The sequence below is a fragment of the Nylanderia fulva genome, unplaced genomic scaffold, assembly GCF_048542155.1.
Source record: "Nylanderia fulva isolate GAGA-0341 unplaced genomic scaffold, ASM4854215v1 Scaffold9, whole genome shotgun sequence".
Taxonomy (NCBI): Eukaryota; Metazoa; Arthropoda; class Insecta; order Hymenoptera; family Formicidae; genus Nylanderia; species Nylanderia fulva.
Genome location: NW_028191026.1, coordinates 5,267,718 through 5,288,569, shown reverse-complemented (window position 1 = coordinate 5,288,569; position 20,852 = coordinate 5,267,718). Strand labels below are relative to the sequence as shown.

The 20,852-nt window shown below is 33.9% G+C and overlaps 3 protein-coding genes across 9 annotated transcripts; 1 reads left to right on the top strand and 2 right to left on the bottom strand.

The window, feature by feature from the left end:
* The first annotated feature begins 232 nt into the window (after nucleotides 1-232).
* On the top strand, nucleotides 233-6,721 carry Wdr59 (WD repeat domain 59). Of its 5 annotated transcripts, none has more exons than XM_029301763.2 (21): nucleotides 233-276; nucleotides 543-678; nucleotides 807-856; nucleotides 1,034-1,169; nucleotides 1,280-1,493; nucleotides 1,575-1,708; nucleotides 1,798-1,947; nucleotides 2,039-2,198; nucleotides 2,275-2,354; nucleotides 2,434-2,500; nucleotides 2,579-2,787; nucleotides 2,862-3,125; nucleotides 3,261-3,411; nucleotides 3,479-3,672; nucleotides 3,978-4,117; nucleotides 4,195-4,410; nucleotides 4,737-4,863; nucleotides 5,403-5,432; nucleotides 5,940-6,100; nucleotides 6,166-6,419; nucleotides 6,497-6,721. In XM_029301763.2, the coding sequence occupies exons 2-21, from the start codon at nucleotides 628-630 to the stop codon at nucleotides 6,634-6,636; spliced, it is 2,928 nt and encodes a 975-aa protein (XP_029157596.2). In that variant the 5' UTR covers nucleotides 233-276; nucleotides 543-627; the 3' UTR covers nucleotides 6,637-6,721. The 5 variants fall into 5 exon arrangements, with proteins under 5 accessions (XP_029157596.2, XP_029157597.2, XP_029157595.2 ...); XM_029301764.2 differs by lacking the exon at nucleotides 233-276 and adding an exon at nucleotides 287-418; XM_029301762.2 differs by lacking the exon at nucleotides 233-276 and adding an exon at nucleotides 287-442.
* A 123-nt stretch (nucleotides 6,722-6,844) lies between these two features.
* Nucleotides 6,845-10,975, bottom strand: Ahcy (adenosylhomocysteinase). The gene is made up of 6 exons (XM_029301772.2): nucleotides 10,733-10,975; nucleotides 10,003-10,193; nucleotides 8,484-8,825; nucleotides 7,897-8,112; nucleotides 7,440-7,666; nucleotides 6,845-7,352 (listed from the first exon to the last, which is right to left on the bottom strand). Exons 1-6 carry the CDS (start codon nucleotides 10,758-10,760, stop codon nucleotides 7,055-7,057), a joined length of 1,302 nt encoding a protein of 433 aa, XP_029157605.1. The 5' UTR covers nucleotides 10,761-10,975; the 3' UTR covers nucleotides 6,845-7,054.
* A 2,401-nt stretch (nucleotides 10,976-13,376) lies between these two features.
* LOC114930024 (cytochrome P450 4g15-like) lies at nucleotides 13,377-19,977 on the bottom strand. 3 transcript variants are annotated; one of them, XM_029301770.2, is made up of 9 exons: nucleotides 19,838-19,905; nucleotides 17,068-17,299; nucleotides 16,720-16,933; nucleotides 16,094-16,390; nucleotides 15,588-16,002; nucleotides 15,325-15,393; nucleotides 14,936-15,104; nucleotides 14,640-14,814; nucleotides 13,377-14,494 (listed from the first exon to the last, which is right to left on the bottom strand). In XM_029301770.2, exons 2-9 carry the CDS (start codon nucleotides 17,195-17,197, stop codon nucleotides 14,308-14,310), a joined length of 1,656 nt encoding a protein of 551 aa, XP_029157603.2. In that variant the 5' UTR covers nucleotides 17,198-17,299; nucleotides 19,838-19,905; the 3' UTR covers nucleotides 13,377-14,307. The 3 variants fall into 3 exon arrangements, with proteins under 3 accessions (XP_029157603.2, XP_029157604.2, XP_085345877.1); XM_029301771.2 differs by lacking the exon at nucleotides 19,838-19,905 and adding an exon at nucleotides 17,322-17,378 and having other exon boundaries at nucleotides 17,068-17,263; XM_085489751.1 differs by lacking the exons at nucleotides 16,720-16,933; nucleotides 17,068-17,299 and having other exon boundaries at nucleotides 19,838-19,977.
* Nucleotides 19,978-20,852: the final 875 nt, after the last annotated feature.

Genomic DNA, 20,852 nt, shown 5'->3' with positions numbered 1-20,852 from the left:
ATATGTATATGTGTGAGTTTCATATATGTAGGTGTGTTATTCTTCTTCTTCTATGGTTTACAAATCTTTTAGATGGTCTCGCGTATGCGAAATTATCGCTCGAGACGATTGACGCGACATCTTTCTGCGGAATGCACAGCGCGGAGGAGTGGGGATGACGCGCGCATGCGCGGCGAAGTGACAGCTGTCAGCGCACGGGGAATAAAGAGTGGGGGTTGAGCGTTGGGGTGGGGGGCGGAGGAGTGGGGAGAATGGAATGCGACGCAAAGGTGAGAGGTAGGTCGCAGCTAGTGCGCATTATTATTTATTTCGATCGATTTGAATGTGCGTTTTAATTAAATCTTGTTGTAATTGTTTTAATTCGTGCGTACAATGTCCGATAAAAAATCTTTCAGATAGAAACGGAGGATTCTGATTGGTTAATTCACTTGTGCATTCTTGAGTAAAATTTTTGAACGCACCCTAAAGAATACGTCATGTTTTTATTTCGATTTCTGGTATAACCTAAAAATGGGGATTCTGATTGGTTTATTCCTTTCTAGTGACTTTAAAGAGGCCTGTGTTTTGATCACAAACTAATTTCGACGCAGGATGGTGAGGGAAATGACACAAGTTTGTTGTTAAAAAATGTCTAAACGAAATAGCGATTATGTGGTTACGGAGCACCGTGATTTACAGGTCGGTTTAAAAATAGCGACGATCTTTTGATTAATAAATTAATAGCAGAATACTGTTTTTATTATTATCTAGAAAAAGAAAAAATTCGTTTGTTTATGCATTGATTTCTCCTTTTTTATTGTCCATAGGCGAACACCATGGCTGTGGACGCGACCGGCAATTATGTTTTGTTAGCCGGGTAAGTGATAAATCGCACTTTTTAAAATTAGCGCAATAAATAATTATGTTGCAGCCTTCTCTAATTACTGCGCAAGCTAGAAACTAATCCCTCACACAGTTGCATTGTAGATATTTATTATTAATGCAGTAAGTATGATCCATATTTTTCATAACGATACTATTTTATATCTTTTAGACGCAGATATCTGGCAGTAAAACATTTGGACGAGGATGTGAATGCGGTGAAAAAGTTTCAGCGACAGAGCAAATACGAGGTTGGCTCTGCTGAATGGAATCCATCTGATCTAAATTGTCACTTGTGCGCAATTTCTGTAAGATTTTATATATTTCTTTTATATAAATATATATGTACATTGTAAAAAGTAGATTATTTGAGAGAAGCTGCAAGTATTTTATTTTATAGAATATTTTTTTATTTTAGAGCAACACACGAATTGAGATATTGAATTTTAATGGAGCAGGAGGATATGAATTGCAAACTACGCAGAGCTTAAAAGCTCACACTCGTGTGGTTAGCGATCTAAATTGGCATCCCAAAGAACCAGATATTATTGCTTCTTGTAGCATTGACACATTTATACATATTTGGGACCTACGTGATCAAAGGAAACCATGTGTGTCTCTGTCTGCAGTTGGTAAGATGCTAAATTGAAGCATAAATTAGATGATTCTTTTTTGAACGAGAAATATTAAGCATTTTGATATCTTTCCTATAGTGGGATCATCCCAAGTACGTTGGAATCCACTATCAACGTACACTTTAGCCACAGCGCATGATGGAGATGTCAAGATATGGGATCAGCGAAAGGCAACAAGTCCTGTGCAATATATAACAGCCCACTTGACCAAAGTACACAACTTTGTTACACTTTAATTATATGTTGTGTTTATATCTGGAATAATTTTTGTGAGAAAATATCAAAATCAAAGTGATTTTAGATACATGGTTTAGATTGGTGTCCTTTCCAACAAAATCAATTGGCAACATCGAGTCAAGATTGCACCGTCAAGATTTTCGACATTGTCAATCCGCGCAGAGCCGAGAGTATCTTAACAACGAATTCTCCTGTATGGAGGGCGAGATATACTGTAAGAATGCATGTTGAATTCAGAATGATTATTGTACTTCAGATTTATAATATCTATATGATACTCATGATACATTGATGAATTTTTACAGCCTTTTGGGGAAGGTTTAGTGACAATAGTGGTACCACAGTTGCGTCGTGGAGAAAATAGACTTTTGCTATGGAATACGTCGAATCTTAGTGCACCAATCTATACATTTGTAGGTCACACAGATGTTGTGCTCGAATTTCAATGGAGACATCTAAAATTAGGTATTTTAACTGAAATGTGTGCTAAAAATTATTCAAATTTGTATATTGTTACAATTTTATTCCTATTTGCTTATAGAAAACAGCGAATTCGAACTCGTCACGTGGTCCAAGGATCAGTGCCTAAGGATATTTAAAATTAATCCATTTATAAAGAAAGTAAGAATATATTTTTTTGATACAGTTTTGTTCGAATTGCAAAAATTACTGGGATAATAGTAGTTTTTCTCACTTTTAGTTGTGCAGTAATGGTATGGACGATGGTTTGTCAGTCTACAGTCAGTATTCTGAGGAGAACAATCTAAGTATGTATATGGGATTCAATCAAGACACATTGAGATATTTCTAATAATAAAGTTTTAATGCAACGAACGTCTTTATAGGAACTCTGCAATCCGTTCAAGAATTGCAGCTTAACACTTCTCAGAGTGAACCTGAGATAAATTATATAACGGCTAAAGTGAATGAGCCTGTATCACAATCTGAAACTGTCAATCTTCCAGACAATTCCAAGAAAGTTTCGTCTCCCACCCAGCCAAAGAGTTTGCAGCAGGAGTTTTCCCTGATAAATATGAATATACCAAATATAGAGGTAACTCGTAGAAATTACTTTATAAGTGAGATACAAATTGATGAAGAAACTAACGACTTGGTGTTTCGTTCCAGGTAAACGCAATGGACGCCACGGAGAGGAGTTGTACGATAACCGCGTGTACAAAGAATTACAATGTGATATTAAAAATAAATTTTCCCGTAAATTATCCGTACAGCGCGCAGCCTACCTTTCAATTTTGTCCCGGCACATCAATCGACAACGCGATGATGACCAAATTACTGAAGGTTCTCTCGCAAACTGCTCAGCATCGTGTCAGGAAAAACAGATCGTGCCTGGAACCGTGTCTTCGGCAACTAATTATAACTTTAGAACAAGTAAACAAGTTTTGTTTTTTTTTTTTATCGAATTATATTATTAATTATATTATATACATATTATATAATTATATATTATTAATATAGTTAGAGAACATAGTGTGTAAAAATATCTTTATTTGTGCTTGCATATAGATGTGCAAGAAGGACGAAGATGACAGCAGTCATTTGTCATATCACATGCAGGATAACAGCACCTTTTTGAGCTCACCCAACATCTGCGCAAATTATCAGGATTCTTATATACCGTTTCCTAGAACGTCTGGCGCCAAGTTTTCTTGCGTAGGTGCGTATATCGCTTTGATATCACCTCTCAATGTTTAATTTAACACGTTTTTCTCGATTCTGAACAGGTATCCTCGTTTGTTTCGGCCGTCCCTCGTACACGAGAAGATCATTGATGAAGCCGGAAGATGCAACACCCAGGGCACTCTCCGCCTTGGACAATAGCATTGGTAATGGCGAATCTTTTATGCATATGTATCGGAGTTCCTATGTGCAAACCAACGACAATATGTCTATCAGCTCGTATTACTTCCAAGATCGGGTAAGGCATATTTAAATAAAAAAAATAAGTGATATAAATAGAATTATAAAATTATGAAATGGTAATATTGATTCTGAGCAATCATTCTAACATGATTTCTTGTTATATATTAACATTTGCATTAATAAAAAACAATCTTATAATTGTGCAGTTTTATTTTATAAATATAAAATTGAGTAAAATTCAGCAATAACATAATAACAATTTACATCATTCTCACTTGAAATAAGTCGCGCGTATATATTATATATAATTAATAATTAGTTTATATATTATTTTATGTGTAATTATAATTCTAACATTAGCAGAAAGATCTTCGACGTGGATTGCATGGAACTGGTAGAATGCATGATCGATCCTATTTTAAGAATTGTCATCCAATGGTTATGATATACGACGTGTCATCGTTATTCTTTGTTAATAAGGAACTCGCTGAGAAATACACGTGAGTACGATGATTGTATATAATGTTTGAGCACATTTTTAAAGAGTTTACAATATATTTTATTCCTTTCTTTATAGAATCAATACCGCTGACATTCCTGCTATGTGTCAGTATAACGCGAATGTGGCTGCTACGTTGGAACGACCTGATTTAGTTCAAACTTGGTGTTTAGCTGGTTTAATTATTTCGCAACCATCTTCCAATACCGAGCAGAATTCTCAATCAAACCAATCTTCTGATATTGACGCTCCATGGCTTTTACATCCTTGGGGTCAACATTTGATTCACTCTCTGTAAGCAAATTGTTAAATATTTTTGTGATTTTACATATATATATATATATATATATATCATTATATATTAAAATTATATGCATTTATTAAAACATACATGTAAGCTGCATGTATGAAAAAGAACATATTGAATCTGTATAATATAAATTGAATGATATTTTTATAAATTATAACACTTTTTTTTTAATTAAGAGGGATATAAAAATTGAAGAGACTAAAAAAGATTTTAAAAGGATTTATTTAAAAAATACTTTATATATATTTTAGAATTATAATTTTTGTCGATTGATTAATTGTGATATTAACTATTCTGTATTTCTGTTTAGAATACAACATTATGCTAACCAATCTGATGTTCAAATGGCCGGTATGTTGAGCTGTGCACTTAGCTACCGATCGGAGAACACGGACGCCGCACAAACCAGGCTGACTAGCAAATCCGTAAACGTCAGTGTAAGTATGTAATTCGTGCGAAAAAGCAAAGTGTACCATGTGTTGAAATTGTTTCCTAATGGTGAAACAGCACTGATATCCTGCAAAATTGATGGGAGAAATTATGTATATACATATATGTTCAGCAGTCACATCTTCGTCTTCAACATATGCGTTCCTCATATATTTAATAAGGAGGGAGACACCTTTTTATGCACAGCACGTGTCTCTTTCCTCCGATGCATGAGGAAATGTGTGATGTTTTGTACTTGGTTATTTGTATTAATGTTTGATACGACAGTATAGTATGCAAATATTTAATATGATGATTTGTATTATTATTCATGTAATAATGCAATACTATAAAAAGTATATTATATAAAATACTTATATAATAAGTTATATAAAGAGTATATTATATAAAATACTCATATAACTTATATTACTAAACAAATGTACTATATAAAATATACTGTACCGACGTATCTTTTATATTTTATGTCATCTATAATTATGCATATATCATAGCTAACAATATAATATGTTACGTTTTGTTATAGAGGCTTTCCACAGGAAAATGGTGGTTAAAGGTAAGATCTCTGAATTCTGTTCACAAAACAAAGTGTTCTGGTTTTCTCTAGGACTACTATGTGATCGATATTTTACATTCACCTCTGAGCATCGGACTGGAAAGTGTCACTATGCCACATATGCAGATTTGCTCGCTGCGCCTGATTAATCTGGATACATACACAAATCTTCCCACACTTCTATGAGTGTGTTTCATGAGGAAAAAAAACAAATTAACACGCGTATCGCTTGCAGCAAATCGCAGTTGGTGGTTAAACAATGTGTGCTGTTTGCTATATTTAATTATGCCTATATTTCATATAGATAAACACTCTGCAAGAGCTCACACATGTTATTCAATTAATGATAATCCCGATTATGAAGGATTGTATATAAATATTAATTAACGCTAATATAAATAATATTAAATAATATTAAGATAATATTAAGATTAATAATATTAAGATTAATAATATTAAAATTTATACACAAATTGCGAATCTATTTTATTTGATAATTATTTGTAGCCTGGCGGTTCACCTTACCACACGATTCATCTGGCGGATACCACGATGGAGGGATGGAATTTTCAGAATCTGAAACAACATCGGTCCAACTCGTGGTCGGAATCGCTCGATGATTTGAAAGTCATTGGAGACACGTTCGGGGACTCGGCGAAGAACATTAAGTAAGTTATATAAAGCTAGACAACACTAATTTTTTTTTAATGTAACCGATGTACCTTGTTTATAGATTGCTCGACGAAAAATATACAGCATTATACGATGGTTATAAGAAATCATACGCTGAAGCATTGCACAGATGGGAGCTATTGGATGGTCGGGCGCAGGTATTGAAACATTTAAGTGCATGTCCATTCGACGTGCAGAAGGGTGTAGAGTTGCAAAACGAGTGTCGACTCTGCAGCAAGATCAGCCAAGGTCCACAGTGTGCAAACTGCAAGGGATTGAGCTTTCAATGTATCGTATGCCATGTTACAGTCAAAGGTTTGTATCAATTATAATTATAATATGTGATCAAATAAGTTAAAATAAAACTAAATCGATGTCATTTGAAAATCAAGGTGCAAGCAACTTCTGCATGTTTTGTGGCCACGGTGGACATATCGAGCACTTAGCTGCATGGTTTGCTAAAGAAACAATATGCCCTACTGGTTGTGGCTGTCATTGTCTACAAGAGAACTCAATGCTATTTAAAATATAGGTAATGTAGGCGAAATTGTACATAATCATGATCTGTGATAGTTATTGTTATGACAAAAAAGAATACATAATTTTCTTTCGTTTTACGTATTGTCGATATCCTTTTATCAAATTGCTTAAAAAGTAATTCACGATAAAGGGTGAAAATGTGACAGAAATAGCAAAAAGTGATAGGATCAAATAACTAAAAATCGAACTAATGACTCTAATTAAATATTAACAAAATTATTATTATTGCTCGACTCAATAGGAGATTCTTACAAAGAGAGACAAGCTTTAATGCATTAATTAGTCAAATACTGTATAAAATAGATGATGTTAATTTCAATTTTATAAAAAAAGTCACTTGTATAACTGTAACAAAAACAATTTATTATACGATGATTTATTGCAAGTCTTCTCACTCGCGAATAATCGAACTAATATCGATAATGATTAGGTTTATAAGGCCCTTCAATAGACACGTCTAGATATTTAGCTTGTTCCGACGTTAGAGTTGTCAACTTCACGCCCAGATGATTCAGATGCAATGCCGCGACTTCCTCGTCCAGCTTCTTCGGCAACATGTGCACGCCGATCGAATACTTGTTCGATTTTGTCCAGAGTTCGATCTGCGCGAGCACTTGATTTGTGAACGAGTTGCTCATGACGAAGCTCGAGTGGCCCATCGCGCATCCCAAGTTCACTAAACGACCCTCCGCGAGTAGAATAATGTGCCTAAAATATGAACGATATGGTTTAATTTATTGTTGTGAAGAGACATTCAGTTTCATCTTTGATTTCACAATTTTAAATACAACGTACCTGCCGTTCTCCAATTTATATCTGTCCACTTGTGGTTTTATATTAGTCTTTTCAACAGTGTTCTTTTCTAGCCACGTAACATCGATCTCACAATCGAAGTGTCCTATGTTGCAGACGATGGCGTCATTCGGCATATTTACAAAGTGTCGACCCACTATGATATCCTTACATCCTGTAGTAGTCACGTATATTTGGCCTTTCATAGACGCTTCGTCCATTGTCGTCACCTGAGAATTAATATAATGAGAATGTGATAACGATTTAATTGACGATTTGCATGAATTTGAATTGAAGAGAAAACTGAATTGTTTCTAAATTTATTTAAATTCGCGAATTGATATAGCAGTTTTCAATTTTACATTTGATTTTTTGATTTATCAATCTCCCCATTTGTGACATAGAGACACTTAATCAAGGATTGAAACGAGAATTTTTTTTACCATTGAATTGATTTTACCTCATATCCTTCCATAGCTGCTTGAAGGGCGTTGATAGGATCGATTTCCGTGATAATAACGCGACCTCCGAAAGCTCTGAGACTCTGCGCGCATCCTTTGCCGACATCTCCGTAGCCCGCCACCACGCATACTTTGCCGGCAATCATGATGTCGGTCGCTCTCTTGATGCCGTCTATTAATGACTCTCTACATCCGTACAAGTTGTCGAATTTGCTCTATTAAAAATAAGATCAAATTAGAGTTCATTTTGTCCTGTTATTACTTTTACATCCATTTCAATCATTTTTATTAATTTAATAGAATTTTAGTAGATTTCTGAAAAATATTATCTTCCAATGAAAAATCTCGGTGTCTATTTCATCGTTATATTGCGCAGGATTTCTTTAAATAACATAATTTCCTCATCGTTAGCTTATCTATGTCGTCATTTCTATTACGCAATCATATTTATTATCTCGATTGGCGAGTGTAATGACTATTTGAATTTATAATTGCAAATTATCATTTGAAATAGATGTAAGTCTAATTATTTCCTCATATATTGATATTGAATCATCAATAAACTTGTTTATCCATAATTTTGCACCTTCGTGACAGAGTCATTAACGTTGATTGCCGGCACTTTGAGAAGACCCTCCTTCAACATGCGATAAAGATTATGCACTCCGGTGGTGGTCTCCTCGGATATGCCGCGACATTCCTTGAGATACTGCGGGTACTTGGTATGCACGAGGTTGGTCAGATCGCCACCGTCATCGAGAATCAGATTGAGTGGTTTATCGTCCCGGAAGACGAGGGTCTGCTCTATGCACCAGATGTACTCCTCGTCGGTTTCACCTTTCCAGGCGTACACTGGTACTCCGGTTTTCGCTATAGCTGCTGCCGCATGATCCTGGGTGCTGAATATATTACAGGACGACCATTGCACCTGCGATATAAGGATAATTTTGTTGAAATTTAATTTCAGAGTGTATACTCAAATCTTATAAATAAATTCCATGATTTTCCAAATACTTTTGTTCAAAATTCAAAGTAAAATTAAAGTATGTGATAAATTAGAAGGCCATCTTGACGAGCTATAAGGTATTAATTACAATTTTTTATTATTATACGTCATAATTATAATGTTACAATTGATAAACGTTTCGACTGTACGACAGTCTTTTTCAATATCATTGTCGCTATGTTAATATGTCGTTTATCAATTGTAACATTATAATATGACGTATAATAATAAAAAATTGTAATTAATACCTTATAGCTCGTCAAGTTGGCCTTCTAATTTATCACATATTTTAATTGCATACGAGCCGAATTTTATTTTGCATTATATAATTTTAAAATTAAAGTATTTAACAAAATTTTAAATACAATTTTAAATTAAATATATTTTTGTTATACATAATTTTTTAACATAAATAAAAAAATGTTTAATATAATATTATATTTTAATATACTTTATATAAAGGGGCAATTTTTTAAAAAATTCCCTAAGTTAAAAATAAATTCCATGAATATTCCAGGATTTTTCAAGATAGAAAAACATTTCCTGAGAATTCTAGGTTTTTTTCAAAGAGTATACACACTGAATTTCCAAATATTTAAACTCTTGGATGATTGTGTCTTTAAATATGTTGACCAACTTTTAGAGGAGAATTTAATCAGTTTTTCTTTGTATGAATGAAGCTATGATTCAAAGAAACACAATAAGATTTAAAAAGATTTAAGTAATGGTACCTAGTATTTTTTTGTAATATTCTCAAGTTAATAGAAATATGTACAAAAGACTTTTTGAAATGCAAAATATTTTTTCATTCAAATATCTATTATATTCACTTTGCTGTTAAATGTCCCAGTGACATAAGAGGAAAAGGTTATCTATCCATTATCTATTCCACTCAGGTTTTATAAAAAATACAATGATTATAGTAATCTCATTTGTGACATCACATCTTAATTTTATCTATTCTTTAACATAAAAGAAAGTACCAGAAATTTCTTTCTCTTAATTTTATTAGATATTTATGTCAAAAACGATTATTATATATGTAAATAAAGTCCTTGAACGTTTCTTTAGAACAAAAGTATATTTTTTCAGAGCTCACCTCTGCACCGAGTTCTACCAGAGTCTCAATCAGCACTGCGGTTTGTACAGTCATGTGAAGACAGCCGGCGATTCGTGCTCCTTTTAACACCTTCGATGGTCCATATTTCTTCCTGATAGCCATGAGTCCTGGCATCTCGTTCTCCGCCAGGGTGATCTCCTTGCGACCCCATTCCGCCAAGGTAAGATCAGCTGTCGAAAAATCGGAAAACATTATTTCAAACAAATCTAAATCGATAATTATAGATAATTATATATAATATATAATAATATATTATAATTATATATATGTATAGAAGTTATTAGAGAAAAAATTAAAGAATGAAGAATCATTAAAAAATAGCATCCTAAAATATATGAAGCAACGCGCAAAACGACAATTTGACAAATTATTTTATTATCAACTATATATATATTCCTATAAAAAAATTATTTATCTCGCTGTTATTTTTTTAAATACATTAAAAATTCTTTTATTACATAAAAGTTTTTGGAGCATAGAGAAAAATACTGGCAATACATTTCTTTTAATAAACTGAAAGTAGGTATTTTGTGGTATATATTTTTGCGTGAGAGGATTTTATAATAATCACTCTTTAAATGTGGCAAATCATGCAATGATGAAACATCGCTCGCCATCCCGGAAACGCGAGTGCACGTATTCGTCCGGCGTGTCTTGCCGTCTGACATTTTCTTTCACTCGTAATGCTCGTCTCTCATTTATCGCTTACCGACTTTGTACGCGGGTTTGTTGGACATGGTGAGCGGCTCCGGTGCGGTACGTTCGATTCGGTGGCTGCGAGTCGAGTGAGAGAAGGAGAAATACGAGTACCGCGTGTCTGCGCGACCTAACCTGCACTTAGGATGCAATGATGAAGCGCTCGGGCCACGTGATCGGAGATTCGGACACAGATTAATAGACAGATCGCCAAAGGCCTGCCTAAAGAAGAGACCGCCATCTTCGTGCGATAGACTTTGCCCCTTACCGACACACTTTGCCCCTGGTTCGAGTCCGTGCTAAATTTCGTAGACTTGACCAAAAGACTTTGCCCCTGGTGCAAGTCCAGGCTAAATTCGTTTGACATTACCAACAGACTTTGCCCCTGGTGCGAATCCAGGCTAATTGATCTTGAAACCAATTTGAGAGATTTGGCCCCCGTTGTGTGTGTGTGTGTGTGTGTGAGAGAGAGAGAGAGAGAGAGAGAGAGAGAGAGAGAATATTTTACATATGCATATATATATATAAAATTTATTAAATATAAAAAATATATTTTTTACACAAAATGTTTTTTTATTGAAATAATCACAATTTTAAATGTGATTTAACACAATGTTCAAAAATTTTTTAATTAAATTTTTTAATTAAATTTTATTAAAGAAAATTACTTGAAATTTTTTACATTAAGAATTTAAAGGCTCCTTATTCTCTTGTAGAAATTTATCACTACGCCAATTAATCACTTCCCAGACAGCACATGATATTATACGAATATTCTATATTCATACTATGAATGTACGTACAGTATATAATATCACCTTTAAGAAAAGGTAAAAAGAGGCGACCAGTTAAGGGCACGCCATTAACAAAAATTATCCATTGCAAACCCATGTAGAATCCTATCTTATTGCAAACCCATGTAGAATCCTATGAAAAATTAATCATTGCAAACCCATGTAGAATCCTAGGCAAAATTAACCATTGCAAACCCGTGTAGAATCGTACCCATTGCAAACCTATGTAGAATCCTATGAAAAATTAACCATTGCAAACTCATGTAGAATCCTATGAAAAATTAACCATTGCAAACCCATGTAGAATTGTATTAAAAATTATCCATTGCAAACTTATGTAGAATCCTACATTGCAAACCCATGTACAATAGAATTGTATGAAAAATTATCGATTATAAACCCATGTACAATCGTAACAAAAGTAATGAAATAAAAAAAAAATTGCGCCAAGTGAAAGTAGAAACTTGTACCAGTGGAAAATTAAAGTTGCAGACATATATAGAGTCGTATAATGAATTAGTAAAAATTTAAATTTGCAAATGTAGAATCGTACCATAAAAAAACTTATCTTTTAAAAAAAAAGATAAACAAGATGCCAAGTCCATGCGCCATGTAAAAAAGAAATAAAAAAATTTTAGTTAAAAAAACTGGGAGCGCTGCTAAATAATATTCTAACAATATTAAAATTAAATTGTTACTTTTAAACTCATTACAGTTAAAATATGTTTTGTGTTTAAATTAATTAATGTTACTTTAAGGTGCATTGTAATTTTGAAACTTAGCAGCGCGTATTTTCCGTAGGGGGGTCAAAAAAGGGGTATTGAAATTAAATCTCAAAATATGAGATTATTTCATATTTAAAATCTTGGCCGTGTCCAAGTAAAAATTTGGTGCCTTGTGCACCGGTATTTAATTCTAACGAAAAATTATTTAGTTTCGTTAGGATAACGCATTGTCATCCGCGATTTAGCTCTTGTTGCCCGTCTTATACGTTAAATATCTACTTCATCACGGCTACGGCATAATCATATCCAGTGCTTTGCCTCTTTTCTCTTTTGATTCCCATCGCAGTTTCAGTTAAAATGTCAACTGTTACATCTGATAGATAATCGTGACAGTCGAACTCTTTTCCAACTTTATCGCGAAGTCGTCTCACAAGATCCATGCTATTCTCATAAAACAAAGGTACAAACGTCTTCAAAATACTCGTGTGGAATGTAGGCGCTATCACTTTTCTATGTCTTAGCCATTTATCGCCAGTTGTGATAAGCAAACCCTCTCCGAGCCATGGTCGAAATCTCTCCTTTATTTAATGTAATAATACTAAAAATCACTCAGCGTGAAATTATATAACTATATTAATTTTATAAAAACATTATAATATGTAGATTTTTGATTATTTGATTTCTTACTCGTATTCCACGGATTTGTCGATGTGTGCAGGGCTACTCTAAATTATTTCAATATCCTGTGGATCTAACAGAAAAATGATTACTCTCGTTCCCAAATATCCGCCTAATACTAATCCGTATGTATTGAGATATTCCATGGTTTTGGATACTGTGATCTCTGGAGACAGTCTAAAAGTGATTAATGCGTGACGTAATATAGGTACATGTGGTGGACCTGAATCAAAGGAGTTTAATGTTAAATCAAATGTTAAATAGTAAGTGAAATATATAACTTGAAAATCGATTCTTATTTTATAACAAAGAAATATTATTACTTATCAAATTAAAAAATTAATTTTTGTTGAATACTTACATGGAAGCTTTTTCACAAAGCAAATTGCTCTAGAACACTCGACGTAATAATACAATGTAATTAACGTTAGGATAGGTAGCTCATAAAATATGTCGTTGGTTTTGTATGGAAATTATATCTTGCATCTTTAATGTGTATATAAAATACATGAATTTACCACAAGTATGGCGCCATAACACAAAAGTGGCGTCATAGTGGTGAAAGACATCATCAGAATTGCAATAGACCGGTTACCGCTTCTTTATGGTCATTCTTTAATGATTTGGGTGAATATATCTCAATACTTACATATCTATAGTTTCAATTATCATTTCATCACCTAAATTGACGTTGGAATTGACGTCAATACAAATTTCGAGGTCATATGTCTCGTCCATTCATAATTTTCGAATGAGAATATTATTTGTACTATTTATAATGCGCGTTTAAATTATCATCCAGCAATCGAGCTTTGATTTAAATTTAATCGAGCATGCCAATATTCAATTTTATCAACTTTGAAAGCATTAGAACAGTCCATTAAATTTTTGACCTAAACTCTTTTCAGCAGAAATTTATAAATGTACCAATAAACACGAAAATGTAAACAGGATGTGTTTCAAATAGAAATGGCAATATTCGATTTTAATATTTGATAATTTTTTTCTTTTAAACATATACGTACACGAATGCAAACATTCGCATAAGATAAACGATAAGATGTAGATATTTTTTGAAATATATAATAAATTAAATACAATAAATTATATATACATGTAAATATACGTTTTATACATATACCATACATATATATATATATATTTTATAAAATATATTTTAAATATAATAAATATAATTTTTTAAATATATCATTATATCAAAATATTGTGCTGAAAAAATATTATAATCAGAATTATTGCCCTTTAAAAAAAATACCCGCTCCCGAAATGTATAATTGTATAATATATAAAAAATATAATTTTCAAACTTATATAGTATAACGCTTACTCGCGTTTGCACGAGAATTAAATTCTTTCACCGTTTTCCTGAATTAAATCAAAGATACTGGTTTGCGTGGCTCGATCTTGATCTTGAATCCGTCATGCCTTTTTAGAATAATATCGGCGCGTAAAACGAAATCTTTTTCTGGCACATCAGAAATGACACGATAATTTCTTAGTATCGTCGACAACAGGACTTTCAATTTTAGCATAGCATATTTTCGCCCCACGCAGGACCTTAACAAAATTTTTTAATGTCAAATATGACAACGTGTTGTGTTATTTTCATAAAAAAGTTTGTTGCAAAATGTTTGTAATATAGTATAAAAAATGAATTTAAGTATATAATTTTCTGTATCGAAGACTTTCATCTATTAAATACCTTGGTCCAGCACTGAAAGGAATAAAAGCATAGTAATGTCTTTTTTGCATTTTTTCCGGTAGGAAATTATCTGGATTAAAAACTGTTGGATTCGGATAATATTTGTCCGAACGATGCGCTGCGAATTGTGCTATTATTGCCGTGGCACCTTTTGGAAGAATATAATCACCTGTAACTGTTGTTTCATAAAAATTAACTATTTTAGTCTTTCAAATTCTACATAAGTAAGTTTCTAAAATAAATAATAAAAAAATTTATAATTATCCATATTATTGTTGTGTATCAGGTATACTTACCTATCTTTACTTCTTCGTTAAGTTTTCTGGCAATGACAGGTACCGGTGGAAAAAGTCTCAGAGTTTCCAAAATAACTCTTTCGAGATATTTCATTTCCAAAGTGTCTTGAAAAGTGCATTGTCTGTCGCTGTCGCCGAAAATTGTATCCAATTCTTCATACACGCGAGCCTGCATAGTAAAAATTATCAAGTTGAAAGGACAGAAAAGAAGATGGACTTGCGATTAATATTGAAATCAAATATCATCCATAATTTTAACAGAAAGTAAATGTCACACAACTGCAATGACTATATAAGATTTAGTGAAAAAATAAGAAAAAATTGAGTATAAAAAGATAAAGAATTTTAAAGATTTCTTTCCAAAAATACTAAATTGCAAATAAATTTACCTGAATATCTTGATGACATCCTAAGGCGCATAGTGCAAAACTTGAGCCAGCTGCTGTGGTATCATGACCCTGTAATAAATCACTAATTGGTTTTCTAACAATGCATCAAATAATATAACTTACAATAGCATAGCTTACAATACACCAAATTTTTTAAAAAAAGAAAGTGAAAGGAAACTTTTTATTATAAAATTTAATACGTCAGTTAGAAAATTCATTATACAATTGAGATTATTATTGTAATTAAAATGCAGTACGCGTACTTCAAACATGATAGTGTTTACTTCCTCCCAAATTTCCTCGTCAGTTATCTGTCCAACATTTTTCAATTCCATCATCGTATCTAGGAACGCAAGTTGTTTTTTTTCATTTATATCGTTTTCATCGATATCATCTCTGACATAATGCAGTTTATATTTAGCATCATTATTTTGGTCATTTCCTTCATTTTTGATCGCATTTACGCTTTCCATAAGTTTGTTGTCTTCATTTTGCACTTTCTTTTGCTGTTGATTTTTCTCTTCTATATTCTTCGATTTTTCTTTAATAACATGATTTATCAGCGTATGAATAATATTGAGCATTTTCTTTTGCTTCTTCGCAAGCTTGGTAAATTTAAAAAGTAACTCAGAACGTAATATAACATTATATTGCCTTCGATGTACAATATCGCTCATTCTACAATATTTGAATTATATTGAATTCTTTTTTTATATATAAAAATTCAATAATATAATATTATAATTTTAAGACAAAAAACAATATCTACTTCATCACTGCCATGGCATAATCGTATCCAGTGTTTTGCCTTTTTTCTCTTTTAACTCCCATTGCAGTTTCTGTTAAAATATCAACCGTTACAGCTGATAGATAATCATGACAGTCGAATTCTTTTCCAACTTCATTGCGAAGCCGTCTCACGAGATCTATACTATTCTCATAAAACAGAGGTACAAATGTCTTTAAAATACTCATGTGAAATGTGAGCGCTATTATTTTTCTATGTCTGTGCCACTTATCACCTTTTGTGATAAGCAAACCATCTCCAAGCCATGGTTCGAAGAATCTGTAATAAGGAGAAGAAAGATTTGAAACTATTGATATCTGTCTCTTAATATTGCTTTACGTAATATTGTACTACGTGAAGTACTTCAAGCATGAAATAATATATAATTTTATAAATATGTCGGCTGTAGGAGCTTAACGCGATGTTATTGCAAAAATTAATTTTTTCACTAATTATCGACGCAAAAGACATTGCGTTAGGCTACTATAAAATTACATGTTGATTTCGAGAGCCGAGTAATATTCTTAATATTATATAATATATTAATTTTATTGTATATAATATATAAAAGCAATATAATAGATGTAGAATTTTTTGATTTTTTTTACTCATATTCCACAGCTTTCTCATTATGCGCAGGATTACTTAAAATTATTTCAATATCTTGTGGATCTGCCAGAAAGACTGCTACTTTATGTCCAATATATAGGCCTGCTACTAATCCATATATATCACGATATTTCAAAGTTATATTAAATATGTCTTCTGGAGACTTTGCAAGAGGTATTAGTAGGTGGCCTATGATAGGTAAGGATGGTGGACCTTGTGATAAAGAATATTTTAAATTAATATTAGATAAAATAATAATTCACCTAAAAATTTTTATTGAGTAACGAGAAAAGAAAAAATATTATTGCTTTTTAAATTAAGAAGTTTAATTTTTGTAGAATACATACCTGGTATTTTTTTAATGAGACGAACTGCTCTAGAATGCTCAATGAAATAGTACAATGCAATTAACGTTACGGCAAGTGCGGTCAGAAGCCAATAAGTTGTATCGTTAAAATACAATGTTGTCGTACTCATTGTGGTGATAAATTATTTTATTCTACGATATTACTGTGTCTTACGATATCGTATTACAATTTTGTTCTGCGATAACGGTGATATGTTATTTTTCGTATAACGCTATAATAAGTAATATACTCACTTTAGGATATTATAAAAAAATTTCTTTTATAGTTTTTTAATATAAAATATTTTATTTCTTATCGGCAATCATGAATGTATCAAAGAGTTTTGCAGCTTGTACAACAGCAGTTTTTATACGTTTAATTTATTTGCAACGATATGTGACAATAGTTGTCGAAGAGTAACACTCGATGACTGTAATAAAGTATTACTTTCGGGAAGTTATACGAATATATATATATATATATATATATATATATATATATATACGAATATATATATATACGAATATATATATATATATACGAATATATATATATATACGAATATATATATATATATATATATATATATATATTCGTTAACTTTTGTACTGCCTAGAATCATCAGAATGAATTACGTCGCACGGACCTTATTAAGTCCCGTGCGTTAATAATTATTCGGCACGTAGGCGTGCGAACTGACTTTCGGACTTCCGGGTCCCGCGTGTCGCCCGATATCATCGCGTCGGGTCGTCTCAAAGGCGCGGAACAATAACAACGCGCCGCGTCTCGGCCGTAAATACGCGGCATTATATTGTTCGAATCGAATTACGGCCTCGCTTATTTGTATTTCGGCGTCACTAAAACGGAGTTCACTCCGTAATATATCGAAAGAATATTGATTTTTCTTTCTTGACCTAACATTTTACTCAAGCTTTTATACAATTATTTTTTCTGTCTATCTTCGTTCATCATTGTTCAAATATATTTACTGCCTGTTACATTTGAGCTACTTCAAATAGCCTCTCTCGAATTCCGTCCTCTCTCCCGTCCTCTCTCCCCCCTCTACCCCCTGACGATCTGAGCGAGTCGATTATCGCCGTCGCGGAAATTTTCGGGATAATTTACTGATTATAAAGGTCATCTGTCGATTTGTAAATTTTCAGAGTGGCGCGAATCTCGCGCCCAATTAAGCATATTTTTCGTGTTTTCGCGAATTTCCCGCTTTCCGCGCCGAAGGTGTGCCGTCGGCCACTTACATCGGCCCTATTTCTCGGATCCGACGGACTAATATCAAAACAACGGTTACAATATATATATATATATATATATATATATATCGTAACAAATATATATATATATATATATACAATGTATATATATATATATATATATATATATATATACAATGTACATATATATATATATATATATATATATATATATATATATATATATCGATCCGACGGACTAATATCAAAACAACGGTTACAATATATATATATCGATCCGACGGACTAATATCAAAACAACGGTTACAATATATATATATATATATATATATATATATATATATATTGTAACCGTTGTTTTGATATTAGTCCGTCGGATCGATAAGGATCCGAGAAATAGGGCCGATGTAAGTGGCCGACGGCACACCTTCGGCGCGGAAAGCGGGAAATTCGCGAAAACACGAAAAATATGCTTAATTGGGCGCGAGATTCGCGCCACTCTGAAAATTTACAAATCGACAGATGACCTTTATAATCAGTAAATTATCCCGAAAATTTCCGCGACGGCGATAATCGACTCGCTCAGATCGTCAGGGGGTAGAGGGGGGAGAGAGGACGGAATTCGAGAGAGGCTATTTGAAATCGCTCAAATGTAACAAGCATTAAATATATTTGAACAATGATGAACGAAGATAGACAGAAAAATAATTGTATAAAAGCTTGAGTAAAATGTTAGGTCAAGAAAGAAAAATCAATATTCTTTCGATATACTATGGAGTGAACTCCTATTAGTGACGCCGAAATACAAATAAGCGAGGCCGTAATTCGATTCGAACAATATAATGCCGCGTATTTACGGCCGAGACGCGGCGCGTTGTTATTGTTCCACGCCTTTGAGACGACCCGACGCGATGATATCGGGCGACACGCGGGACCCGGAAGTCCGAAAGTCAGTTCGCACGCCTACGTGCCGAATAATTATTAACGCACGGGACTTAATAAGGTCCGTGTGACGTAATTCATTCTGATGATTCTAGGCAGTACAAAAGTTCCGGAAACTCGAGTAGGTCCCGCGCGCCTTCCTTTGAGATCGATCACGCCCTCGCACAATATTACAACGAATCCGAAAAATGCGCGAATGATGATATGCGCGAGAAAGATTATGCAACTTCTTATGCGTGACTCTAGACAATTTTCCCTTCTCCGATATAGAAATCCTAATAGACGAAAACAACACAGTAATTACGAGACGATACTTTGATGTTACATTAATGTGACCAAAATCGCGGCGACTGTCGGCGTATCCGCGGGAGAGAGAGCCTCTCTTAATATACGCGCGGGAGAGAGCACGCGGTCGGCCGGGCGCCGGGATAAATTCTACGCGGAACGAAACTCTAAATCGAACCTCCCGAAATATCACGAAATTACACCGGTGAATCTAATAACCGGCCGCGGCCGTGACACGCTTCTCTCCCGAATACGGTACTCACAAAAAAAAGAATTTAGCGGCTTTACAAAGTATATAGGGCCGTTCGTCTCACCGGTATCGTTGGGTCCTCTGATGCTTCGGCATCCGCGCGCAGGAACCTCTGCTCTCGACCACGCTCCGCCAGACAGTGACGAGCAAGAGGCCTGTCGGAATCACGCCGATAATGAATTTGGGCATTTTCCACCCGTGGCGCTCCTTATCTTGGCAGGGCCGCCGGGTGCCCTGCGGGGCCCTGCGAATTTGCTTAATGCAAATTTTCTCTCGCCGTTCCTCTTTTCCTCTGCATTGAGTTCCGCTGTTCCTCTACATTGGTCGTCGGGAAGACTCATAAGAGCGCACCTCTTTGCGGTTCCTCCCAAAAATCCGCCAGATCGATTGTTTGATCGATGGTGAAATTTTGTGTATCCGGATCTGCGGAGGCTCGAGGCAGAGTATCTCCCGCGCCTTTTGTTTCCGGGGCTCTCTCGCCTCTCGCGAGAGAGTGGTCATCCCCGTCTCTGGTCGGAATCTCTGTGAGGGAAGGAACATTTTACGGCGGTATCCAGGTTCTTAACGGGAGGAGCAATCCAGAACATCTATGTGAAAATCAAGAGACACGGTAGTGTCTCACGACCAGTTAAGGGCGTAGCGGAGACACCGTGTATCTTAACGCGAGTCGGACATTTGAGTCTTTATAATATTTCGAATCCTCAATAATGGCTGAAGCAATCGAGTTTATACTAGACTTAATCAATAGATTGAGTTCGAATTATATAATAAAAGTGTCTTTATTTCTGCTCTACGTGATTTGTAAGCAGAGATATATAAATGCAAAGTCGAAATATGAAAAATTTCTACTAAGAAACGTCCCCGTCATCATTATCATCGACCACGCATACATAGTAGTATCGTGTTACACGTACTTTAAAAAAGGTAAAAAAAGGCGACCAGTTAAGGGCACGCCATTAACAAAAATTATCCATTGCAAACCCATGTAGAATCCTATTTTATTGCAAACCCATGTAGAATCCTATGAAAAATTAATCATTGCAAACCCATGTAGAATCCTAGGCAAAATTAACCATTGC

Bases quoted from the DNA above. Each gene is read 5' to 3' on its own strand.
- Wdr59 (XM_029301763.2), top strand. From the start codon at position 628: ATGTCTAAACGAAATAGCGATTATGTGGTTACGGAGCACCGTGATTTA. The intron at 1,494-1,574 runs GTAAGATGCTAA...TCTTTCCTATAG, and splicing joins TGTGTCTCTGTCTGCAGTTG to TGGGATCATCCCAAGTACGT. The intron at 6,101-6,165 runs GTAAGTTATATA...CCTTGTTTATAG, and splicing joins GACTCGGCGAAGAACATTAA to ATTGCTCGACGAAAAATATA.
- Ahcy (XM_029301772.2), bottom strand. From the start codon at position 10,760: ATGTCCAACAAACCCGCGTACAAAGTCG. The intron at 8,113-8,483 runs GTGCAAAATTAT...TATTTTTAATAG, and splicing joins TTAATGACTCTGTCACGAAG to AGCAAATTCGACAACTTGTA. The intron at 7,667-7,896 runs GTAAAATCAATT...ATTAATTCTCAG, and splicing joins CAGCTATGGAAGGATATGAG to GTGACGACAATGGACGAAGC.
- LOC114930024 (XM_029301770.2), bottom strand. From the start codon at position 17,197: ATGAGTACGACAACATTGTATTTTAACGATACAACTTATTGGCTTCTG. The intron at 15,105-15,324 runs GTAAATTTATTT...TTTACTATGCAG, and splicing joins GATGTCATCAAGATATTCAG to GCTCGCGTGTATGAAGAATT. The intron at 14,495-14,639 runs GTATTTAATAGA...AATTTTGTTAAG, and splicing joins CCTTTCAGTGCTGGACCAAG to GTCCTGCGTGGGGCGAAAAT.